General features: G+C 42.4%; 1 protein-coding gene across 4 annotated transcripts in view; it reads right to left on the bottom strand.

Annotated features, from left to right (window-relative positions):
* Positions 1-24,762, bottom strand: part of cdk5rap1 (CDK5 regulatory subunit associated protein 1) — a 312,787-nt gene that overhangs the window by 214,425 nt on the left and 73,600 nt on the right. The window contains exons 12-13 of one of the 4 annotated variants that reach the window (XM_067387407.1): positions 20,570-20,588; positions 20,310-20,449 (exon numbers count right to left, since the gene is read on the bottom strand). The exons of 1 other annotated variant lie outside the window; for it this stretch is intronic. In XM_067387407.1, the coding sequence (XP_067243508.1) occupies positions 20,310-20,449; positions 20,570-20,588 (159 nt within the window). Of the gene's footprint in view, positions 1-20,309; positions 20,451-20,569; positions 20,605-24,762 lie in introns of those variants that run through there. 2 more of the 4 variants (XM_067387411.1, XM_067387408.1) reach the window with 2 other exon arrangements.

Consider the following 24,762-nt stretch of genomic DNA (forward strand, 5'->3'; position numbering starts at 1 on the left):
ACACAGTCTCCGATCACTGCCCAGAAACCTGTCCTTACCTTTTTGAAAGACTGAGAAATGAAGCTGAAAGACAAAATCACTCTCAAGTCACAAAGATGTGAGCTGAATGTGTGGTCGCACAGTCCAAATGAGGTCCACCTTGAACACACAGCTCCCACGCACCACACCATTGGTCAAGTGAGCCTGGTACCTCCTGTGTGCGTAGCGCAAATGGACACGTTTCTCTGTTTCACCCACAAAGACATGCTAGACTGTTTTGAGCCCTAACTGAATGCCAGACCGCTGAAAATCTGGGCTCAAGTGTGTGAACTTCTGCCTTCCCAGTCACCCAGACCACCTGAGCCAGACGGTCAGGTCACAGAGGTCGCGGGAAATCTCCCAGCTAACCGCGGGAACCCCGTCTCAGAGCACAGTTCAAGTTCGCTACCCGGCATACTTCAACTCACCATAGACTGTAACTCCCTCTGCTCCAAGGTCACAACAGACTCACAGCTGAATGATGTAACTACAACAGACATTATTCTCACACTGTGGGCAGACAACTCAGCCTTCAGCCACACGCTGTTAAGTGCTCTCAGTGAAGGAACACCGACCTCCCATTTGTCAACAAGCAAACACACTTTCCACTAGACTTTCGTCTGCCAACCATGACGACTGTCAAGGACATCTGCGTTTTGAACTTCAAATGGAACAACCGGCATTTAACCCATCACTTCCTGGTCCTTCCAGACCTCCTGATGCACTCTAATGCTCATACGGACAGTGCAAATGAGTTGCTGTGGGCCCCGATGACTGTACAGCTTCCCATTGTTCCTTTCAACACTGCCAACTTACTGTCAGGCCAGACTATCCAACAGGTCTGCATCCTGATCAACATACAGTAACCTGTAGTACCACCTTACACCAAAGGGGGTGCTGTTTGGATCAACATACAGGAAATTGTAGTACCACCTTACACCAAAGGGGGTGCTGTTTGGCTCCACACACAGGAAACGGTAGTACCACCTTACACCAAAGGGGGTGCTGTTTGGCTCAAGCAATGTGGTCAAACCCTAAGCCACATGCTGGGCCCCTTCACACTTTCACCTGAAGGCGTGGAACTTGGACTCACTCTAAAAGCCACAACGCTAACTGAAGTGCCACCCTACGCAGTTCACAGTTGGCTCAACAAATGCATGGTCACAGACAGCGGCATTCCCAAAGCCTACCATCTAGAATGGATAGTGGACCACGGCCCCTATGACTTTAAACTCAGGCTAACAGTCATTAACTTAATACCAGCTGCCATGGTCCCAGAAGGAAACTTAAGCAACACAAGTTTCAAAGCATCCTTCTAGAGCATCTCCATCACTCCCGTCAAACTGGTACCCACAGAACAGGTGCGCAGAACGGAGCTGATGGAGGACAAAAACCTTGCAGTACCCACAGTATCTAAATAGCCTGCCTGGGAAACTCAGGAAAGCGCTGCACCTCTGATAGCCAATCTGACAGCTAACACCACAACAGAGCCATTCCCAAGGTTTGAGCCTAAAGGCCAACAGATCCAGAAAGATGCAAGTGCCCTAAAGAATGACGCAGACTGTCAAAGACTCAGAAACGTCTTGAACAAATTCAAAGTGACATTTGACAAAGACTTTTTAGGCTGTGGTCTCACTAAACTTCACACAGTGCATAGTGCAACACACCCAAATGCTCCTCCCACCTTCATCAAACAGTACAATGGTCCTAGTGCCTCACATGAACCAGTGCAGGAAACTATTTGTTTCATGGAAGAAAAAGGTGTTAGATGCCCATGCAACAGCACCTATTCAGTCCCCATCTGGTCCATTGTCAAACCAGACAGCAAGTGGCGACCCACCATCGACTCCAGGAAGTCAAACCAGCAAGTGCCACTGCCACGACGTGCCAGAAAGCACAAGTCTGCACGGAGCGGAGATTCAGCTGCCTGCCAAAACTGCTATAACAGCACACCAGCGTTGACACTTTAAACAATGGTACCCCAACAACAGCGACCAACCTGTCACAGGTACCTCAGAGAGAATGCGTGCCAAGGAATGCCCATGGCCTACGTCGATGGACCTTTCTACATCTATGAGGGCATCCCACAGGCAAATGCAGGGGTACGATGGTTTAGAAACCAACCCTGCCAACCACAGAACAACAGGTTGGGTTCCCAGTCATGTCAGTATGGTGAAGCAGCAGATACCCTCAAAACCCTTCACGTCTCCTCAGCCCATAACATCAGAGAACTCATGTGCACAGACTCACACGATGCCAGACGTGGTTTCACATACCATCTTCCGAGCTGGAAACAGACTGGTTTCAAAACTAAATACAACATGCCGGTGAAACATCAACACATGTTCCAGACACGTGATCACCTCACCCAAGCACACGACATGATCGTTTACTGGGAAAAGGTGAAAAGATGCTTAAAGCAACCAGGGCGTGACAAAGGCGTGAACAACCAAACTAATGCCCTTGCCAAGACTGGCACACTGCATAACAAGCTATGGTCACACCCACCCCGTTCACCCACCCTCAGTGTGGCAACAACAACCCGCAGCCAGCGGACTGTTCCTGCAACATTTCCCGCCTTACTGCCACTGCCACTGCCACTGACAACCAAACTTGCCAACACTTCCATGCGAAATGTTTTGCACCACCACTCATACCCCTCCAACCTCCCGTTCACGGCATCTGGTCCGACAACGGCCCCTGACCACAAACAACTACATGAGACCAACCACATGCTGCGTGTGGGAGTGAACTTTCTAAAATATGTCCCTGATGTCCTCACAGCGCCAAAGCTTGTACTGCCACAGGGCCAAAAGGGGGGTGAACTGATGTACGCCCACGACACACCATGTGCCAAACACCATGGCACCAGAATCACTCATGAGACATTAAAACAAGTGGCGTACTGGCCCAGCATGCAGCAAGATGTGGCAGAGCACGCCAGAGGATGTCAAGTTTGCCGTCACGTCCAGACTGCAAACGCAAATCACCGAGCTCCACTGCAAAACAGAGGAGTCACGTTTCCATGGTCAGTCGACCAGAAAAACTGGACTCTAAAACCTCCTCTGATGCTCATGGCCATTACAGAAACCATACAGGAGTCAACTGAGGTGTTCCCCACGGAACTACTGATGGCACGGCAGGTGCCACTGTCGTTGCACCCATACCAACCAGGAGACTCGAGTCTCATCACAGCCTGCTCCCCTCATCAGCATCGCAACAAGCTCCGCTTACAACTGAGAAAACAACTCGCAACACAGAGCCAAACCCTGCAAACCACCTGCAAATCCCGGAAAGGTATTGTGGTGGTTCTCTGTACTTACAGTTTCCTGCTGATCCAAACTGCGAACTCAAGGAAGCAACTGTTTACAGTCCTCCAGAATGACTTTGCCCAAAATCAGCGGGTTATAGCTCTGCTGACAGTCCTGCTGCGAGAAGTTAGCTTCTCTATAGACAGAGTGGCTATGAATAAATTTGATTTCTGTGCTTGCTCTCTCAAAAAGGTTTAACTGTGTAATTTGCCATTCTTTGATCATCTTTCTTTTCCTGTCTTTTCTTCATTTTCACTCGTGTATATATATGTGTATACTTCTGTATATATTTTAGACGTATAATCTCTGTAGTTGTAGCTGCACATATTAAACACTTAATTCATGCTCGATTGTTCTGTTTGTTCTTTCAACTGAAGACCAAGTCACTTTAACGTTTCGATCCTATATCCTTGCTCTATTTTTGGATGCTAGAATAGGAAGTCTTTCCTCGTGGCCAGAAGAAAGAAAAGTCTTCCTTTTTATAACCTTCTGAGGAGCTGCAGTTTGCTGGACAAACTAACAGTTTCTCTAAATAATTAGTAAACCAGAACTAAGCATATATGTAATTGATTATAATTTGTTGTAGTTAATTCACAATATATGTTTAATTCCCCATTGGGTCGATATATGAATCATAATTTATTCATAAGGCTTTATGAATTATTATATTCATATTTCATCCGTAAATTGATTAATAACTGTGGTAAATCATTACACACACACACATATATTAGTACTGAAACTGCTCTCAGAGTTACAAATGATTTGCTCTTATCATCCGATCGTGGTTGTATCTCTCAATTTTTTATTACTTTGGCATTAATGCGATTACTTTGGCATTAGTGGAACTGCATCCGCATGGTTAAAATCATACTTATCTGAAAGTTACCAATTTGTAGCAGTAAATGAAGAGGTGTCATATCGATCACAAGTTCAGAATGGAGAACGTCTCAGTTATGTATATAACCTTAGTTCCCTGATAGGGAACGGGACGCTGCGTAAAAGCGCTATGGGAACGCCTCTGCGTGATGTCATCTGAAGCACGTATGCAATCTGTCCAATCAGGAGACGGAACATCATAGGCGGGTGACGTCACTGACCAGGAACCATAAAGCCAGCCAGAAAACACTGTCATTCAGCTTCTCAAAGTCTGAAGCAAGTCGCTTTCGGGCATGCAGGGAGTTTGGCAAAGTTACGCAGCGTCTCATTCCCTATCAGGGAACTAAGGTTATATACATAACCGAGACGTTCCCTTTCAAGGGAACTCGCGCTGCGTATCCCAACCGCCTCATAAGCAAGTGAGACAGCCTCGACCACCCACTTGCTCATTCTCTGCTTAGATGCTGGTAGACCTTTTCTTGGTGCACCAAAACATATGAACAGCTGTTCATCAACATACGCATCCAATGCCTGTACTGGACATAGCAGATTAGCTTTTCCTGCACAGATGACTTAAACGGAGGAGGACAGAAGGCCTGCAGCATGATAGGTCTCGCAGTATTAGTGAGAACCTTAGGAATATATCCCGGTTTGGGATGTAGAAATGCCTTCACATTACCAGGCGCAAATTCAAAACACGATGGAGCAACCGACAGGGCTTGAATGTCTCCAATTCTCTTGAGAGACGAGATAGTGATGAGAAACACTGTTTTTAGTGTTAGAAACTTTTCTGCCACCTCTTCGATGGGTTCGAAGGGGGCCATAGACAGGCCCTGTAATACAATGGCCAAATCCCATGTCAGTACTCTCGTGTGAACTGCAGGTCTCATCCTCATAGTGCCACAAAGGAAACGTGTTTTATGCGGGTGTCTCCCCAAAGAGACTCCACTGAAAGGAGCGTGGTAAGCAGCTAAGGCCGCCACGTAAACCTTTAGTGTGGAGGGGGATAGCCCTGTGGAAAATCTTTCCTGCAGGAAGTCCAGCACTGCGCTAACCGGGCAGTTAACTGGATCCCACTGATGATTCTCACACCAAGAAGTGAATAATCTCCACTTCAGAGGATAAAGTTTCCTGGATAGCTCTGGATAGGAGTATGGTCTCAACAACCTCAGTTGAGAGACCGGATTCTATGAGGCATGCCCCCTCAGAGGCCACGCCCACAGCTTCCATAACTCCGGGCGGGGGTGCAGTATTAGACCGCCCGCTTGAGAGAAGGTCCTCACTGAGCGGTATCTCCATTGGAGACCCGTCCAGGAGAGATACCAGGTCCGAGAACCATACTCGGGCCGGCCAGTACGGGGCTACCAATAATAGGCGAACTCTCTCCAGAACTCCCAGGAGCAGAGCGTTCGGGGGAAATGCGTACAGCGGTAGCCTCAGCCACGACTGTACCATAGCATCCAGCCCAAGAGGTGCTGGGTTTGACATGGAGAACCACAGTGGACAGTGAGTCGTCCCTCGAGACGCAAACAGATCCACTCTGGCTAAGCCGTAGTTCTCTCAAAGGAGCTTCACCACATCTGGATGAAGTCTCCATTCCCTGGGCCTCGGCCCCTGCCTCGACAGGATGTCTGCTCCCACATTCAGGTACCCTGGGATGTAAACTGCTCTGAGGGATAGCAGTTTCCCTTGGGACCACAGGAGAATCTGATTCGCCAGCTTGTAAAGCGGGCGTGATCTCAGACCCCCTGGTGATTTATATACAAGACTACTGATGTGTTGTCTGTTCTGACTAACACATGTTTGTCTCTGAGGTCTGGAAGGAAGTATCTCAATGCTAGAAATACCGCCATCATTTCTAGACAATTTATGTGCCATGTGAGATGATGGTCCTGCCACAGACCCCGTGTCGAGCGACCACTCATGATCGCCCCCCAGCCCGTGAAGGATGCATCTGTCGTTAGCGTGACGCGACGACGAGAGCCCCCAGCACAGGTCCCTGGGATAGAAACCAAGGTTGCTTCCACATGTCTAGAGCACGTAAGCATTGCCACGTGACTCTGATCATACGAAAAGGATTCCTCCTCGGTGAGAACCCCTTTGTTTTGAGCCACCACTGCAGCAGTCTCATGTACAGCAGGCCGCAAGGTATAACGTTGGACGCTGCTGCCATCAGACCCAACAGTCTCTGGAACCGTTTTACAGTGAGTGACTGGCCTTGCCTTATGTCCGAGACGGTATTGAGGATTGATATTATTCGAGCCGGAGATAAACGGGCTTTCATAATCACAGAGTTCCATACCACGCCCAGATAAGTGGTTCTCTGAGCAGGAGAAAGCACACTTTTCTTTGCGTTTAGTCTCAACCCCAACTTTTCCATATGAGTGAGAACAACACCTCGATGTTGAACCGCCATCTGCTCTGATTGAGCGAGAATCACCAATCGTCTATGTAGTTCAAAATGCGGATGCCCTGCATGCGCAAGGGCGCCAGTGCCGCATCTGCTTCGCTACTGTTCGGACGCTCTTGCTTACAGCTCCGCGCTTTGCTCTATTGCTTTTATATTTTATCTCCTAATTTTAACTTCAGCAAATCAACACAGTGCTCAAACGACAAATCTTGGCAACAACAATCTTTTTAACTGGAAGAATTGCTACAAAAAAGGGGAATTTTTATCCAACCAGCCTCCCACTGACGGCAGCCATCAGCTTACATTCCGGAGAAGGGAAAACACAGCTGCCTACATCCAAAAGGATTAGAAATAATATGCCTCCTCTGGTTGAAGAATCTACCTGCTGCACAAACTGCCACAGACTTCTACAAAGGATTGCAGTTCTTGAAACAAAGTTACTTGCGGGACTACCAAACCAGAAGGAACACACAACAGAGCTTCATCATGGACGTCCTCAGCCCACAGTCGGTGAGTCCCATGAATCTAATGCCCCTAAACAGACCGTACTCAGTGCCGGAACTGATCAGCATATTAATCGATGGCACACACAGGGAGCGAGACCCAAAGGCACTCGAGACATCAGATTGTCACGAGTATCACACATTAATGCAGTAGCATCCTCTACCCCAAACACTAGCTCCCTACCACCGCCAATACATCTGGAGAACAGTTTTGAAGTGTTAATGAATGTGGCTGAGGAATCTAATGTGGGTGAGGAATCCCCAAACATGATCGGACACAGATCAAATCAGCCAGCAGCTAACACCGATGCTAACTGCCGCTCAAGGTTGAACAGTCAGCGGCACTCAGCTCAGAGAGCAGCCGAGCCCAGGACTCTGATAGTGGGTGACTCTATTATCAGAAACATTAGCAGCAGGGATACAACTACATGCTGCCTTCCACAAGCAACAGTTTCTGATGTAAACAGGGAACTTAAGAGCATTCTGATGAAATATAAAACTGCAAATCGACTAATCATTCATGTGGGGAAGAATGATATTCGGAAGGAGCAGTCAGAACTCCTTAAGAGGGATTTCAATGAACTTTTTGAAATGCTTAAAAGACTAAAAGTTCAGTCGTTCATCAGTGGACCACTCCCAGCAAGAGGAACAAATAGATTTACACGGTTGCTTGGACTTAACACATGGCTGCAAAAAACCTGCAACTTAAAAGGACTGAATTTCATCGACAACTTCAATCTGTTCTGGAGTCAGAGACAACTGTTCACTCATGATGGCCTGCACCCAAACAAACTGGGCTCAAGAGTGCTAAAGGACAATATCTACTTCTGCCTCCATCATCCTTCAGCAGTGTGTGCAAATCCATTTAACCTGAATGGCACAAACACACCTGGACAGAGTACAACTGACCACAGGACTTCATTTCAGCACCTGAATGGACATGCGGTTGACACATCCCACAAGGTCAATGATAACACCACGCAGCCACGGACACAATCTTGACTGAGCCCTGCCCACAGAGCTCACAGAGAAACAGTGACGTATTTGAACTGCTCCAAAATTCAGCACCCAAGGACGACTTTCGGGAAAACAGCCAGGGAAGCCAGGACAACATATTACAGCCTCCGGTAACACCAGAGCAACAGCCCCTCTCACCGGACACGTTATCCCTATCTCCAGCATCCCCTCTTCTGTGCTTCTCAGAGAAAATGGAGGAACTGGTGTACGCTGGAACCAAACTCTCCAACTCTTTTGCTGCGAGCCCCCAGATATCAACAAAAAAAGCGTCAAGCCCCGAAACCACCAAAGCCTGTGGGCCCAGCTCGCCGCCCTCCTCCTCCTGTGAGAGCTCTTCGGCCCCTGCCACAACGCCAGGCCCCTCAACCTCCTCGGTCTGTTCTAGGTGAACCAAAAACAACTGATAACAGCTCTCAGTGATGTGTGTCGGGTCCCCGCTATGATAACAGTGACTTTATCAAATGTTTACAGAACAAGCGGGAACCCAGTGTGCCTGCAGCTTTCTCTATTTCTGTTTTATTACGTTATAGAAAGCCTAAGGCCTTTTCAAACCATTTGGCAAACCCATTTAATCTGCTACCTATTACACGTCAAACTAAGATTACTGTAGAGACAGAAAGTAAGACTGTTAAGTTAGCACTTCTAAACATTCGCTCACTTAAAAATAAATCACTTCTAATCAATGACTTAACCACAAACAACCTAGATTTTATGCTTCTAAATGAAACATGGCTTGAAGACAGCTGCAGTGCAACAATCCTGAATGAAACAGCCCCTCCTAACTTTACTTTTATGAGTGTCTGCAGAGCTGTTAGGAGAGGTGGAGGTGTAGCTGCCCTATTTAAAGATGTCTATCAATGCAAGCAAGTGTCATTTGGTGATTACTTGTCTTTCGAATACTTGGGTATTGTATTAAAAGGTGCTCCTCGCATTCTACTTCTAGTTATCTACAGGCCTCCAAAATACTCTCCAGCCTTTGTGGAGGACTTTACAGAACTGTTATCAGCAATTTCCTCAGAGTTTGACTGTTTTGCTATTACTGGGGACTTTAACATCCACATAGAAAATGCAGAATCCAATATGGCAAAAGAAATCATAACTGTTTTGAATACTTTTGATCTGACTCAGCATGTACATGGACCTACACACAATCGTGGACACACTCTAGATTTAATTATCAGTAAGGGTCTAAACATTTCATCCATTGTCATTAAGGATGTAGTGCTATCTGATCATTTCTGTATTTTCTTTGAAATATTGATCTGTCCGACTGTTGAAGCTAGATCTGTCTCGGTCAAAAAGCGATGCTTAAATGAGAACACTAGTGCACTGTTTATGAAGGCTATATCTTTAACACCAAGCATATCTGCAGACTCTGTTGATTTTCTCCTTGATTCTTTTAACTCAAAAGTACAGAATGTTATTGATAACATTGCTCCAGTGAAAGTCAGGAAGAAAAGTGGCAGACAAAAAGCACCATGGAGAAACTCAACAGCAGTGCAAAATATGAAAAGACAATGCAGAAAAGCTGAGCGCATGTGGCGAAAGACAAAACTTGAAATCCATTATAACACCTATAAAGATATTCTTCATGCTTTCAATGTGGAATTAGGCAAAGCTAGGCAGACCTTCTTCTCAAATATTATAAACAGAAACTTAAACAACACCCGCACTCTTTTTGCTACTGTAGAGAGACTAACAAACCCCCCAAGTCAGATTCCCAGTGAAATGCTCTCAGACAGCAAATGTAGTGAGTTTGCTTCCTTCTTTTCTGAGAAAATTAATAATATCAGAAAGGCGATCAGCACATCCTTGAGCTGCACTGGGGTAAAACAGATCAGATCACAACCTCAGAAAGTAGCTATTATGTCTGATTTCGAAGCAATTGATGGTAAAATTTTGGAAGAAACAGTACAGCACCTTAAAACATCAACCTGCGCCCTTGACACACTTCCCACATCTTTTTTCAAAAGAGTGTTAAACTGTTTAGAAGCAGATCTCCTAGAAGTGGTAAATGCCTCACTTCTCTCTGGGACTTTTCCAAAATCCCTGAAAACTGCAGTTGTTAAGCCCCTCCTGAAAAAGAGCAATCTGGATAACACCATATTGAGCAACTACAGGCCAATCTCAAATCTTCCTTTCATAGGCAAGATCATTGAAAAAGTTGTTTTCAATCAGCTGAACAAGTTCTTAAGCTTGAATGGATACTTTGATAACTTTCAATCTGGTTTCCGACCGCATCACAGCACAGAAACAGCACTCTTAAAGATAATAAATGGTATTCGCCTTAACACAGATACAGGTAAATTAACAGTGCTGGTTCTACTCAACCTCAGTGCTGCGTTTGACACTGTCGATCACAACATTCTTCTTGACAGGCTGGAAAACTGGGTTGGGCTTTCTGGGATGGTCCTAAAATGGTTCAGGTCATACTTAGAAGGGAGAGGTTATTATGTGAGTATCGGTGACCATAAAACTGAGTTGACATCCATGATATGCGGAGTCTCTCAAGGTTCAATACTCGCACCCCTCCTGTTCAACCTATATATGCTGCCACTGAGCCAAATAATGAGAAAGAACCAAATTGCATATCACAGCTATGCAGATGACACCCAGATTTACCTAGCCCTATCACCCAACGACTACAGCCCCATTGACTCCCTGTGTCAATGCATTGATGAAATTAAAAATTGGATGTGTCTAAACTTCCTTCAGTTAAACAAAGACAAAACTGAAATCATTGCGTTTGGAAACAAAGATGAAGTTTTCAAAGTGAACATGTACCTTCACTCTAGGGGTCAAACAACTAAAAATCAAGTCAGGAATCTTGGTGTGATTTTGGAGTCAGACCTGAGTTTCAGTAGCCATGTAAAGACAATAACTAAATCAGCGTATTATCATCTCAAACATATTGCAAGAATTAGCTGCTTTGTTCATGCTTTCATCACCAGCCGGGTGGATTATTGTAATGGGCTCCTCACTGGTCTTCCCAAAAAGACCATAAGACAGCTGCAGCTCGTACAGAACGCTGCTGCCAGGATTCTGAGCAGAACCCGAAAACATGAACACATCACACCAGTCCTCAGGTCCTTGCACTGGCTTCCAGTTGCATTTAGAATTGATTTTAAAGTACTGTTACTTGTTTATAAATCACTAAATGGCCTAGGACCTCAATACATTGCAGATATGCTCATAGAATATAAACCTAACAGATCACTCAGATCATCAGGATCAAGTCATTTAGAAATACCCAGGGTTCACTCAAAGCAAGGAGAGTCTGCTTTTAGCTGTTACGCCAGCCGCAGCTGGAACCAGCTTCCAGAAGAGATCAGGTGTGCTCCAACAGTAGCCACATTCAAATCCAGACTCAAAACACATCTTTTTATCTATGCATTTGCTGATTGAGCACTGTGCTATGTCCGAATTGTTTGCACTGTATTTTATACGTATTATCTTTTTATTCTTTTAATTCCTTTTCCTGTTTTTATTTCATTTTTAATGTATTTTATATCTTTTATGTATCATCTTGTTATTCTGACTTTTAATGCATTTTAAATATTGCTGTCTGGTTGAAAGAGCTGGGAGAATTAGGAAGAAAGTGATTAGGACAAAATTTGGTAAATTTGACAAACCATGGGGAAATTTAAGCTGTAGTGCATGGTTAAGATATCTCTGGATTACAGTCAGGACACTTTCCAAAGGGGGAAATTTCCAAAGGGGAAATTTGAACTGCGTTCCATAGGTAAGATATCTCCGGAAGGGGGATTAGGGCTGTGTGGTGCAGTTTGAGGTGTCTTGGCAAAAGGGGAGATTGAAACTATCAGTTTGAAGTGCCTTAACAGGTAGCGGTCCTGTTGGATGAGGAAGATCCATTCTGATCTGCTCTGATGAATAGATCCGTTTAGATCCAACTCTGATGGACGACGACAACAACAACAACAACAAACTCCCTGAGACTTCCTAGCTCTTCCATCCAGATAGCTAAATTCTCTGTTTTTACTGTTATTTCTATTCCTTATGTTCTATTTTTATTATTCTTTTTATGTAAAGCACTTTGAATTACCATTGTGTATGAAATGTGCTATACAAATAAAACTGCCTTGCCTTGCCTTGCCTTACACACTTGGTAAAAGTTCGGGGTGACAACGCTAGGCCGAAGGGGAGAACCCGATATTGGTATGCTTCGCCCCCGAAAGCAAACCTCAGGAATTCTCTGTGATGTGGAAGGATTGACACATGGAAATACGCATCTTACATCTATCGTCACAAACCAGTCCTCGGATCTAATTTGTGACACGACATGCTTTATTGTCAGCATTTTGAACTTGAGCCTTGCTACTGTTCGATTTAATTGTCGCAGATCTAAAAATCGGACGTAATCCTCCGTCTTTTTTTGGCACAATGAAGTAACGGCTGAAAATGCCTGACTCCCTGCTGGGAGGAGGGACCCTCTCTATAGCCTCCTTTCGCGAGAGTGTCTGCACTTCTTGTGCCAATACCAGAGCCTGCTCGGGATCTACCACCGTGGATAGAATCCCGTTGAATCGGGGTGGGCGTGTTTTGATCTGAATCGCATACCCCTTTTCTATAGTTCGCAGGACCCACTGAGATACTTTTGACAGATTTTTCACTCTGACAAAAAATCTACTAGGGGTACCAGTTTCTCGAGACTGGCCTCTGGTGTGACATGAGCAGCCAGCACAGTGCCCTGAAGCGGCGGACCGGCAGGGAACAACTGGCGTGAACTGCTGAAGCGCGCCACCCTCGGGTGACACGCAGGGAACTACTGCGCCCCGGCATTGCGGCGGGGTTGGCAGAGCGCCCTCCTGAGGGCACCGAAGACCTACAGGCACCGTAAAATGAGGTGAACACTGTCTGTCTCCGGAAGGGACCACCCTCAGAATTTTTTATTTTTTTTTCTCCGGGAACCAGCCTCTCAAGACTGCCTCCTGATATGTTTTTAAGCAGCCAGCACAATGCCCTGAATCGGCGCACCGGCAGGGAACAATTGACTGGGCTACCAAGAAGAATACGAGCCCACACATTTTGATGTAAAATATATAAAGTATGAGAAAAAGTTTATTCCATAACCCCGACACCTCAGTGTGGAGGTCGAAAAAAAAAAGAAAAAAAAAACAAAAACCTGTAAAACCTCTTGCGGGAGATTGAAGTGGCGAGTCTTCAGAATGTCCCATAGCCACGCTAACTACTTTTTTTTTTTTTTTTTGATGCAGCAGGTGAAGGCAAAGATAGGGCATAGCCTGCTATATCTGCTATATCCATATACGAATCTCAAGACCTAAGGTGCCGATCTGCCTCGGCAGAAACGGGACCCAAGCCCTGAGAAACGCGAGCCGAGCCACCCTCCTCAAAGAGAGCTCAGCGGGAGCGCAGCGCTGCTCGCAGTGCACACAGGCAGCCCCCTCGAGAGCTGCCCGGGCATGCTGCACTCCCAAACAAACAACACACATTCCATGTGTATCATATCCAGGAATAAACGCAGGAGGGATGAACACACTTCCTGAAATGTTGTTTGCTCGCTTTAATAGACAGAGCCGTAGGTCACTGATAAGCCACGCAATATCGCGTTCATATCGCAGATGTATCGCCTTCGATAATGAACGTGGCTTATCGGTGATCTATGGCTCTGTCTATTAAATGCCGCTCCATTTGAAAGCAGGTGATGGCGATTTAGCGGTAATCAGGGAACCGGCTTTATTGACGAAATGCGTGTGACAATCTCATGCGATATATTGTGCAGCCCTACTCAGCTCTATATTTCTTTGCACCCTGACGAAACAATTCACAAAATTAACAGAATGCATAGTCAATATAAAAAAAATTGTATGACTAGTAATTTCCTACTAATTAATTCTGAAAAAAAAACAACAACAGAGATTCTAATTACTGGACCAAAATCTCTGCACATAATAACCTAGAATACTAACACTAACAATTGATGCCCTGCTCTGTCAAATCTTTGTTATCAGTTAGGAACCTGGATGTGCTCTTTGATACTAAGCTTTCATTTGAAAGCCACTTTTTCAGCATCTGTAAAACTGCATTTTTCCATCTAATATATATCTAAATTACGACATATGCCCTCAATGACAAATGCAGAAAAGTTAGTTCATGCTTTCATGACCTCAACTGTAATGCTGTACATGTTGGTTGCCCTGCACGCTTAATAAACTCCAGCTGATCCAAAATGCAGCAGCTGGAGATCTTACTAGAACCAGGAAGTATGACCATATTAGCCCAGTTCTGTCAACACTGCATTGGCTCCCTATTAAACATCATATACATCTTGCTAATTACTTACAAATTACTTACAAAGCATGGTTTAGTTCCTCAGTACTTGAGTGAGCTCTTAACGCATTATAGTTCTTCACGTCTATTGCGATCTCAAAATTCTGGCCTGTTGATAATACCTAGAATATCAAAATCAACTGCAGGCGGTTGATCCTTTTCCTGTTTAGCACCCAAACTCTAGAATAGTCTTCCTAGCCTTGTTTGGGAAGCAAACACACTCTGTCAGTTTAAATCTAGACTAAAAACACATCTCTTCAACCTGGCATAACACATTATCAATTTCTATTATTCAGATCAGTTAAAGGTGCCCTAGTTTTTACAAGATGTAATATAAGTCTAATGTGTCCCCTGAATGTATCTGAAGTTTTAGCTCAAAATACCCCATAGATTTTTTTTAATTAATTTTTTTAACTGCCTATTTTGGGGCATCATTAACTATACACCGATTAAGGCTGCGGCTTGCTTACCTAGTCTGATGGTTCAGCTGTGCACAGATCCAGACGTCCTGCTCTTGTGTAATGCCTTGAACATGGGCTGGCATATGCAAATAGTGGGGGCGTACATATTAATGATCCCGACTGTTACGTAACAGTCTGTGTTATGTTGAGATTCACCTGTTTTTCGGAGGTCTTTTAAACAAATGAGATTTACACAAGAAAGAGGAGACAATGGTGTTTGAGACTCACTGTATGTCATTTCCATGTACTGAACTCTTGTTATTCAACTATTCCAAGGAATATTCAATTTTTGATTCTAGGGCACCTTTAAATGATTGTTAGGCTGCATAAATGAGGTCAACTGGAACCGGGAACCCTTCCACTTCCACCTTACATCATACGAAGAACACTCTAAAAACTGCTGGGTTAAATATGGACAAAACCAGGGATTGGGTTGTTTTTACCCAGCCATTTTTTTCAACCAATTTTGGATTTAGTTTTTTAGCCAGCAATATAATAATATAGTAAAAGGCATGTTTTTGCTCACCCCTAAATAGGGGCAAATTTGTGGGGTATTTTAAGCTGAAACTTGACCATACCAGAGACTTATATTACATCATGTGAAAGAGGGCATAATAGGTGCCCTTTAACCCAACCTGCTGGGTTTGTCCATATTTCACTTGGGTTTTTTTAACCCAGCAGTTTTTAGAGTGAATGGCATCTATGCTTATATTAGTCTGTCTGTCTCATCCTTATCCCGAGGTTACCGTAGTCAGCTGGATCCGGTCCATATCCAGAGCAGATGGTGGACCTGCACCTAGACACAACCAAATCGGAGCCCCAGATGTCAGCAGAGACCGTGTACACTATCCCTGCACAATCCCCTGTAAAGGCCTTGTTGACATGACAGCTATCAGCACAGTCCTTAGCAGATACCACAAGAACCAAACTGGTCCTCCACACATACCCTATGGCCAGCTTCGGCTCCGGTGTGATGAATCCTAAATCATTGTAGCGTCTGGATCAATGGCCTGTATTGGACCTGCAGGAGCTTCTAATGCTAGTAAAAGAGCTTCTTGAACAGTTCTTACCTGAGGAGTACTCAGAAGCACAAGCTTCTGAACACTCACACAACACCAGCTCAGAGACCTGAGCTTGTCTACTGTCTACATCAACCGCCATGGAATGACCACCACTCCAGGAGACACATACAACCAGAGACCATCACAGCCTTCCAGTCTTGTGTGCCAGTGGTGCGTCTGATCTTTCTGCACCTTCAACGTCGCTCGCTGTTGTCCATAGAAAGAACAACAACGATCGAAAGGGGGGATGTAGCGTCTGGATCAATCAGCCACACAATTATTCAATATATTTAATGAATTACCCATGAACTCACTTTATCAAAGTTCTGTGAACCCATCCCCCTAAAACTGCAACCAGCATTCCAAATGTAGCTAGCACACAGGCAGAACAAGGTGTTCTGTTACAGATATATGGTACTTTTATGATCAGAAAGAATGCTGTTGAGACTAGTGACTCATTCTTTCTGAGAGGGACAAATAAACTCTCTTAATCCTATGTATTCTCTATATAACCACTTGGGAAATGTATAAACATGTATCCAATTTTCCCATCTTATGACTTTCCTTTTATAGGCTTTATTCTATGTATTAATTCTCTCTATTTTTAACTATTTTGGTATTAATGTTCCATAGTTGCAAATGTATAGTTAACTGAAATCACACTTTCGTTTCCTATTTGGCAATTTATGTTACATGTTACTAACTCTGTGACACATTAGTATTATAAGAATCTAGAAGGTTATTTTCTCATTCATCCAATCCAGTGTCTTACGCTAATATCTTGCTACAGAACAAAGACTCGTAAAACTTCCCTCTGAGGGGGCAACCCCTTATTGGCTCAGACACCTTAAGAGGGTGTGATCTTCACCCCCTATATTCACTGATCACAAGATCAAGCTCTTCTTTCTCTCTTCTTCTCTTTTACTGACAAATGCTGATGTCAAGGTGACGCTGTAAGAAGCTAGAAGCTTCTAAGGAACCCCAAGCTTGTGCCAGGCCTCGGCCTAGACCTTCCATTCACCAAAGATCCTCTGAATCCAACTGGTTCTCTTTCATCAAGACAACATCAGCAAAGATTCAACGGGAGCCTCCACAAATTGCATCAGGACAGTTTTAATTCAACTTGGAGAGACATGCAAGTATCAAACTTAGTTTCATTATCGGATACATTGAGTATCCTTACCCCTTTTAAAGAAGGGCCTGTTAAAACTAAACTGATGGTTTGCTCAAGGCTGTTGATCTGCTGAATGTCAAACAATGCTGTAACTTCTTGCTTCCTGTACTCTGCTTTAGCTCTCTCTCTCTTGGTAAACTGTATGCATGTGTGAATGTTAGAGTAGTTTAAGTGTTTAGTCTAGTTAATAAAGTCTCGTTCATGTCATATGTAAAGTTGTCTGTGTTTTGCACTCCTATGCTGGAGTCCCTATTCATGTTGATCCTGACTTACAGCCTCTTAGTAGTACTGTACAATAAGACTGTTATTTCCCATAACCTGGAAATGAACATTTCTTAGAATTAATAAACAATTAACACTGTGTGTTCATTGGACAACGGGTTAATTGATTGTAATATTAATTTTATTACATTAAGTTAATTTTATTAACTGATCCAAATATTAATAATTAATTATAACTAGTTATGATTAATTATTCATATTTATTTTGAGCTAATTTGCTACATCATAATGACACTGTGTTCATTCGTTGGTCAGAGGAGAACTGTGAAACATACATAGTTTGGTATTGATATGCCAAAGCATTGCAGAGTTACAGCCTCAGAATTCACTTTGCATTGCAGAGTTACAGCCTCAGAATTCACATTCATGACAGCAATTTTGTTTATGCGTTAAATAAAGGCAGTTTACTGTACTGAAGCGATTTTGATTGAAAATCAGACCAACAGTCTTTTAAGATTTTAAAAAAGTAGGTTTCCAACGAAATTCGAAAATGCAAAAAATTTCAACCAAATATGACATAGCATCATTGTTTGACTCAAGTCAAATAATGTACGACTCAGTATGACTCAAGGAATGCATCAATACCAGTTTCATTAAAATAAGCACAATTAACCCTTGTAAAAAACCTGTAACACTTTTTGTGTTCTCGGTCAAAAATTACCGCCCTTTTAAAAAGCTTTGATCTAAGCTTATGCACTTCAGTTTTTGAGTGAAAAAAGCATAAATTGTGGATAAATGTCAACATTTTAAAAAAAAAAGAAAAAAAAAAAGAAGTGGTTCCCAGTGGAAAAATGACCGGCCTACAAAAAATAGCTTTTAAATTTCTCGTTATGCTATATTATCACCAAATATTGGATTCAATCTTTTTGTCAACTTTTTTTCTTTCAATTAGGACAGGTTTTGTATTTATTTTTGAAACTTATTGATCATAGGCGTCATTTATCTAAGCCTATAAAGATCTCATCTCTATAACATTTTTTAAAAAAAAGCCTGTATTACTCAATATTGTTTGCGTACATGAATATGTTTGTGTATGTGCATGCAGTAGCATGACTGTACATATAGCCACACATGCACAAGTTCAAGGCCTTTGTCTTTGAAAGCATGAAATATGAAATATGCATGAACATGATGAACATGCTCCTTAACACTAAGGCCCGGTTTCACAGACAGCTTTGATTAGGCCTTAGTTCAATTAGGGTATTTAAGTAGCTTTTATAAACGTACCCTAGAAAAGAACATTACTGGTGTGCATCTTAAGACAAAACAATGGCACTGACATATATTAAAATATGTCAATACAAGTTGCTTTCAGTTAAAACAGCTCAAATATGCATTTTAGTCTGGGACTAGCTTAAGCCTCGTCTGTGAAACCCAGGGTAAATGTTTCTCTTATTTTCATTTGCCCCCATTCATTTTCAAACTATGGACATTTTTGACCAATATAAGTTCAGATCAATGAGGCCTATAATCAGTCCGTTTCAAAATCAGTCAGTTTCACTGCGTGAGGCAAATGGTGGTCACACCAGATACTGACTGGTTTTTGGACCCCCCCAAATAGTACAAATATGTGTAAACACAAAGGCCAAATCCCCTTAATCATTCATCACAATGAGAAAAAACAAATAATATAGTTCTGATGTGTAGCAAAAGATCATTGAGCTTCACACCCAGAAAATGGGTATAAGAAAAAAGCTAATGCATTGAAAATCTCCATTTCCACCATCAGGGAAATAATTAAGAAGTTTCAATCAACTAAAGATGTTACAAATCTGCCTGGAAGAGGACGTGTGTCTAAATCGCCCTAATGCGGAGTGAGGATGAAAGTTTGAGTGGCCAAAGATCTTCAAGGATCACAGCTGGAGAATTGCAGAAATTACTTGAGTCTTGAGTCTCAGAAAGCCTAAAAAAATGACCAAACAGCACCTACATCCCCACAAGTTGTTCAGGAGGGTTTAAAAAAAATCCTTCTTTGCTCATCCAAAAACTAACTCCACCCAGATCTCTGGACTCCCAAGGGCATTAATTATCAAAAAATGGGTGAACTTTAGTTACTGGATGGCTATAACAGAGTAATATATAGTAATGACCAAGTTTACCCAAAAGCCTCTAATTCTTAAACAAAAACTCAGAACTTCATTAAATTAGTTAAGCACATGCAACACATGATTTTAAATAAGCATGCTAACTTTTAAGGACATCAAGTGATTGGTGTGCTTATTTGTATTTTTAAAAACTCTGAACAAATGTAGAATTTTTTCCTTTGAAATGAACTGAAATGAAACTGAAATTTTGCTGTCAGATCCTGAAGCTCAACACACAAACTTAAATCATTAAAATTAGTGAGACTAAATTATTTAACGAGTTCTGACGCTGCTCTCTCTCTCTCTCTCTCTTATTGTGGTCTTTGATCTTGAAAATACTTTAAAGTTTTAGACACGCAAGTATGACTAATATATACTTGTGTAATGATGCTGTGAACAATAGCTGATCCCAATTCAGAGGCTGCATCCTTCAAAAGGACACGGACTTCATTTGGAGGCCACATTTGAAAGAGCCTTTGAATTGGGACAGCCTTTGTCACGCCGCAGTGATGCAATTGGCCTTTAAATGCAGGCGTCGAATGCAGCCTCTAAATCGGGATGCAGCCACTATGTATTTTGAAATTTTAAAAAAACTTGCATATTTCATAATCCTCCATTTCACCACATAATGATTATTGGTCTAGCTAAATGTGGACAATTAGGCATTAAGGTTTAAAGTATTTCAAACATTTAAGCTACAAACTTTTTCAAAGCTGCTTTGAAACAATGTGTAATGTAAATCATTAACAATAAAATGATTACTCCAATATTAGAGAAAGAACAATTAATACATAGTATACCTTGACTAACACATAATCTCCAGGTTTAATGGGGACCATCTGAGGTTTCTCCGGCTGAACAGGCAAATCTGTTTTAGGAAAAATCACTTTCACATTTCCATCATTTCGACCACAAAGTTCCTCGGAAGATCTTTTACTCTCCTGTAAAATGTCAAGAAAGAAAAACAAAATTCTATAAGAGCTAATCATCCATAATGCTTAGGGGTCTAAATCTTTTAGGCATCCAAAACATCTCAAGAGTAAAACTACAGCAATTTCCCCCTTCCCACTGAAAGCAATCTGTAATCAGACGAAACTGATAAAAGAAAAACAAAACAAAACAAATAGTACTTGGTGAAAAGTTTCATGGTTCAATAAGGCTATGATTGGAACATACTACAGATTAAGTATACAGCTCTGGAAATAAATTAAGAGAATGATCCAAATTTTCCTTTAATCAGCATTTCTTCATGTATAGCGGCCATTCATTTCCAGTGTCTAACAAAAGCAGACTCATTCTCATATTCAGCTAATGATTAGGTGATCACCTGAACTAAATAATATGTAACAAGGAAAGTAAAAAAACCTCTGATATGGTCATCACTATCCTCTTGCAATAGGACCAGCTGGATGGTAAAAACTCTGCTAGTAGAACCTCAAAGGTAATTGGGATAATAATAATAATAATAATAATAATAATTAAAGCTGCAAGCAGCGTTGAGAGGGCCCTCGCACCCGGGCTCACCGCCACCCGTTGGCCTCAGGAAAACATTGAACAGTGGGCGTCATGCATTTAAGTGAGTGAATACAGGAGAATTATGCCAAAGTCATTTCGAAATGCCACACTTCCTGCGGCCAACAGGTGGCGCTTTTACCGTAACTGAATTTTTCCATGTTGATGTCTTCAGCCCAGGACTATTTTCGAACATGTGAAGTTTGAAGCAGATCGGACATCGTATGTCTGAGTTAAAACAACTTCCTGTTTCTTTCGTGGCGTTAATCGCATAAATTAGCACTCAGCCAAGTGTTGCATGATTTAACGTGTTTCTAGCATGTCTGGTACTTCGTGGCATGATGAAATGTGACTCTGGTAGTGAATTACAGTATAAAGCATGCCACTTCCTGTTGCCAGCAGGTGGCGCTATGACTAACTGAATATTATCATATAGACGTCTTTAGGCTAGGACTCTTATCACACATGTGAAGTTTGGGGCAGATCGGACATTGTATGCCTGAGTTACAGCAGCTTCCTCTTTCATGGCGAAACATCAGACTTTGTCAGGCCGCCACAGACACGCCCTTCAATGAAAACTCCAGATCTTTGATATTTATCATCGCTAAGGTCTTGAGATTAGACTGACAACATATGATGTTTTACACTTTGATTAACTCCTCATAGAGATTTAACCAGATCAACATGTAATTTCCTGTTGCCCCCAGGTGGCGCTATGACTTTAACTGAATATTGTCATATAGATGTCTTCAGGTCAGGACTCTTATCACACATGTGAAGTTTGGAGCAGATCAGACATAGTATGCCTGAGTTAGAGCAGCTTCCTCTTTCATGGCGAAACATCAGACTTTGTGAGGCCGCCACAGACACGCCCTTCAGTGAAAACTCAAGATCTTTGCTATTTATCACCGCTAAGGTCTTGAGATTAGACTGACAACATGTGATGTTGATCTGGTTAAATCTCCATGAGGAGTTAATGACAGTGTAAAACATGTCATTTCCTGTTGCCTGCAGGTGGCGCTATGACTGTAACTGAATATTGTTATGAAGATGTCTTCAGGTCAGGACTCTAATAAAACATGTGAAGTTTGGGGCAGATCTGACATTGTTTGTCTGAGTTACAACAACTTCCTTTTTCATGGCGAAGACATCAAACTTTGTCAGGCCGCCACGGACACGCCCTTCAGTGAAAACACTAGATCTTCGCAATTTAACGTCACAAAGGCCTTTAGATTAGACTGACCAAAAATGACATTGATCTGATTAAATCTCTAGGAGGAGTTCGTTAAAGTACAACGTCTGGAAAATGCAAAAAACTGTGAATTAATTCAAATTATCTGACTTCCTGTTCGGTTTCGGATTTCGCTCCAAGAGAATTTTTTGTAGGTACTGGGCTGATAAAGGCGTGTACCGAATTTCAAAGCCCTAGTGTAATGTAGCGAGCGGGGCTGTACGTTAGATGGCGCTATCGAGCCATTTTGCCACGCCCAATTCCGAAACCCATAACAGACGTAAATTTTCACCACTTCTGACGCGTGTGCAAAGTTTCATGAGTTTTCGAGCACGTTTAGGACCTCTAAAATGCGATTCACTTTGGAGAAGAAGAAGAAGAATAAATATAGCTGCGAGCAGCGATGGCGGGCCCAAGCCCGGTGGCACCGCCACCCCGGTGGCTTCAGGGCAACTGTGCACAGCGGGCAATAGGCACTTAAAACGGTTAAACATCAAAGGACTATGTCAAATTCAATCCACATTTACTGCACTACAAGGTGCCGTTATAGAGCCCCTCCTCCCTGCCCATTTTCAAAGGATTACATGTGCCAAGTTTTAACATTATTCTGATGAATTTTGAAGCAAATCAGGTAAAAATAAGAGGGTGATCTCAATGTATGCTGAAAGTGACACATTTTCTGCTTCCAGTTGGTGGCGCTATGACTTTGAATCACAATAGTCAAATCCATGTGATCAGCCTTGTACAACGAAGACTAAGCCAAAGTTTCATCAAAATCAATTAATGTATGCAGAAGTTATAACACTTTGTTTCCCTTTTCTTGCCATAAATTCGTTGCCTCGCCACGGCCAAACCGTTTGAGATATCCAAAATCCGTTTGCAATTAAACAACTTCAATGTGTTAGCAACAAGTTAAAAAAAGCTTGGTGTAAATTGGATAAACCCTGTAGGAGTAGTAGTATAAAATTCATAGCCTGTTTTTTCAAAAAATTAACATTCAAACCAAAATAGCTGACTTCCTGTTGGTCGGAGCTAATGAATGTAAATTAGAAAATTGTCCGGCTTGATGAGAATAATATGTGTACCGAGTTTGGTGACTGTAGGAAAAACTAACCCCCCCCACTTTTGTCAAAAGGTGGCGCTACTGAGCCCCTCCACCACGCCCATTTCTATGGCTTTGTCCATGTCTACTGGTTGACAATATTGATGTGTGTGTCGAGTTTCATGCAATTTGAAGCATGTTAAGAGCCTCAAAAACACTCAAGAATATTATTACAGTTTGACCTGTTGCCATGGCAACAATATTTCAAATATCAAAAATCCTGTCATAGGTCTACATCTGCTGTGTATTGACATTACACTGATGAAGTTTGAAGCAAATCAGGTAAAAATAAGAGGGTGATCTCAAAGCATTTTAAAAGTGATACACTTCTTGCTGCCATTTGGTGGCGCTATAACTTTGACTCACAATAGTTACATCCATGTGATCAGACTACTACAACCAACACACTCCTGAAGTTTCATAAACATCAATCAATGTATGCAGAAGTTATAACACATTTCCTGTTTCCCTTTTCTCGCCATAAATTCGTTGCCTCGCCACGGCCAAACCGTTTGAGATATCCAAAATCCGTTTGCAATTAAACAACTTCAATGTGTTCGCAACAAGTTAAAAAAAGCTTGGTGTAAATTGGATAAACCCTGTAGGAGTAGTAGTATAAAATTCATAGCCTGTTTTTTCAAAAAATTAACATTCAAACCAAAATAGCTGACTTCCTGTTGGTCGGAGCTAATGAATGTAAATTAGAAAATTGTCCGGCTTGATGAGAATAATATGTGTACCGAGTTTGGTGACTGTAGGAAAAACTAACCCCCCACTTTTGTCAAAAGGTGGCGCTACTGAGCCCCTCCACCACGCCCATTTCTATGGCTTTGTCCATGTCTACTGGTTGACAATATTGATGTGTGTGTCGAGTTTCATGCAATTTGAAGCATGTTAAGAGCCTCAAAAACACTCAAGAATATTATTACAGTTTGACCTGTTGCCATGGCAACAATATTTCAAATATCAAAAATCCTGTCATAGGTCTACATCTGCTGTGTATTGACATTACACTGATGAAGTTTGAAGCAAATCAGGTAAAAATAAGAGGGTGATCTCAAAACATTTCAAAAAGTGATACACTTCCTGCTGCCAGTTGGTGGCGCTATAACTTTGACTCACAATAGTCACATCCATGTGATCAGACTCCTATAACGAACACACTCGTGAAGTTTCATAAAGATCAATATATGTATTAAGACGTTATAACACATTTCCTGTTTCCTTTTTCTCGCCATAAATTCGTTGCCTCGCCACGGCCAAACCGTTCGAGATATCAAAAATCCCCTGGCAATTTTTAATCATCAGTGTCTTGACTTCATGCTGACCGAGTTTGGTGGCGATCGGATTAATCGTCTAGGAGGAGTATATCAAATTCCAGAGCATGCGTTTTTCAAACAACCCTTAA

Source organism: Chanodichthys erythropterus, chromosome 6 (assembly GCF_024489055.1).
Source record: "Chanodichthys erythropterus isolate Z2021 chromosome 6, ASM2448905v1, whole genome shotgun sequence".
NCBI classification, from domain to species: domain Eukaryota; kingdom Metazoa; phylum Chordata; class Actinopteri; order Cypriniformes; family Xenocyprididae; genus Chanodichthys; species Chanodichthys erythropterus.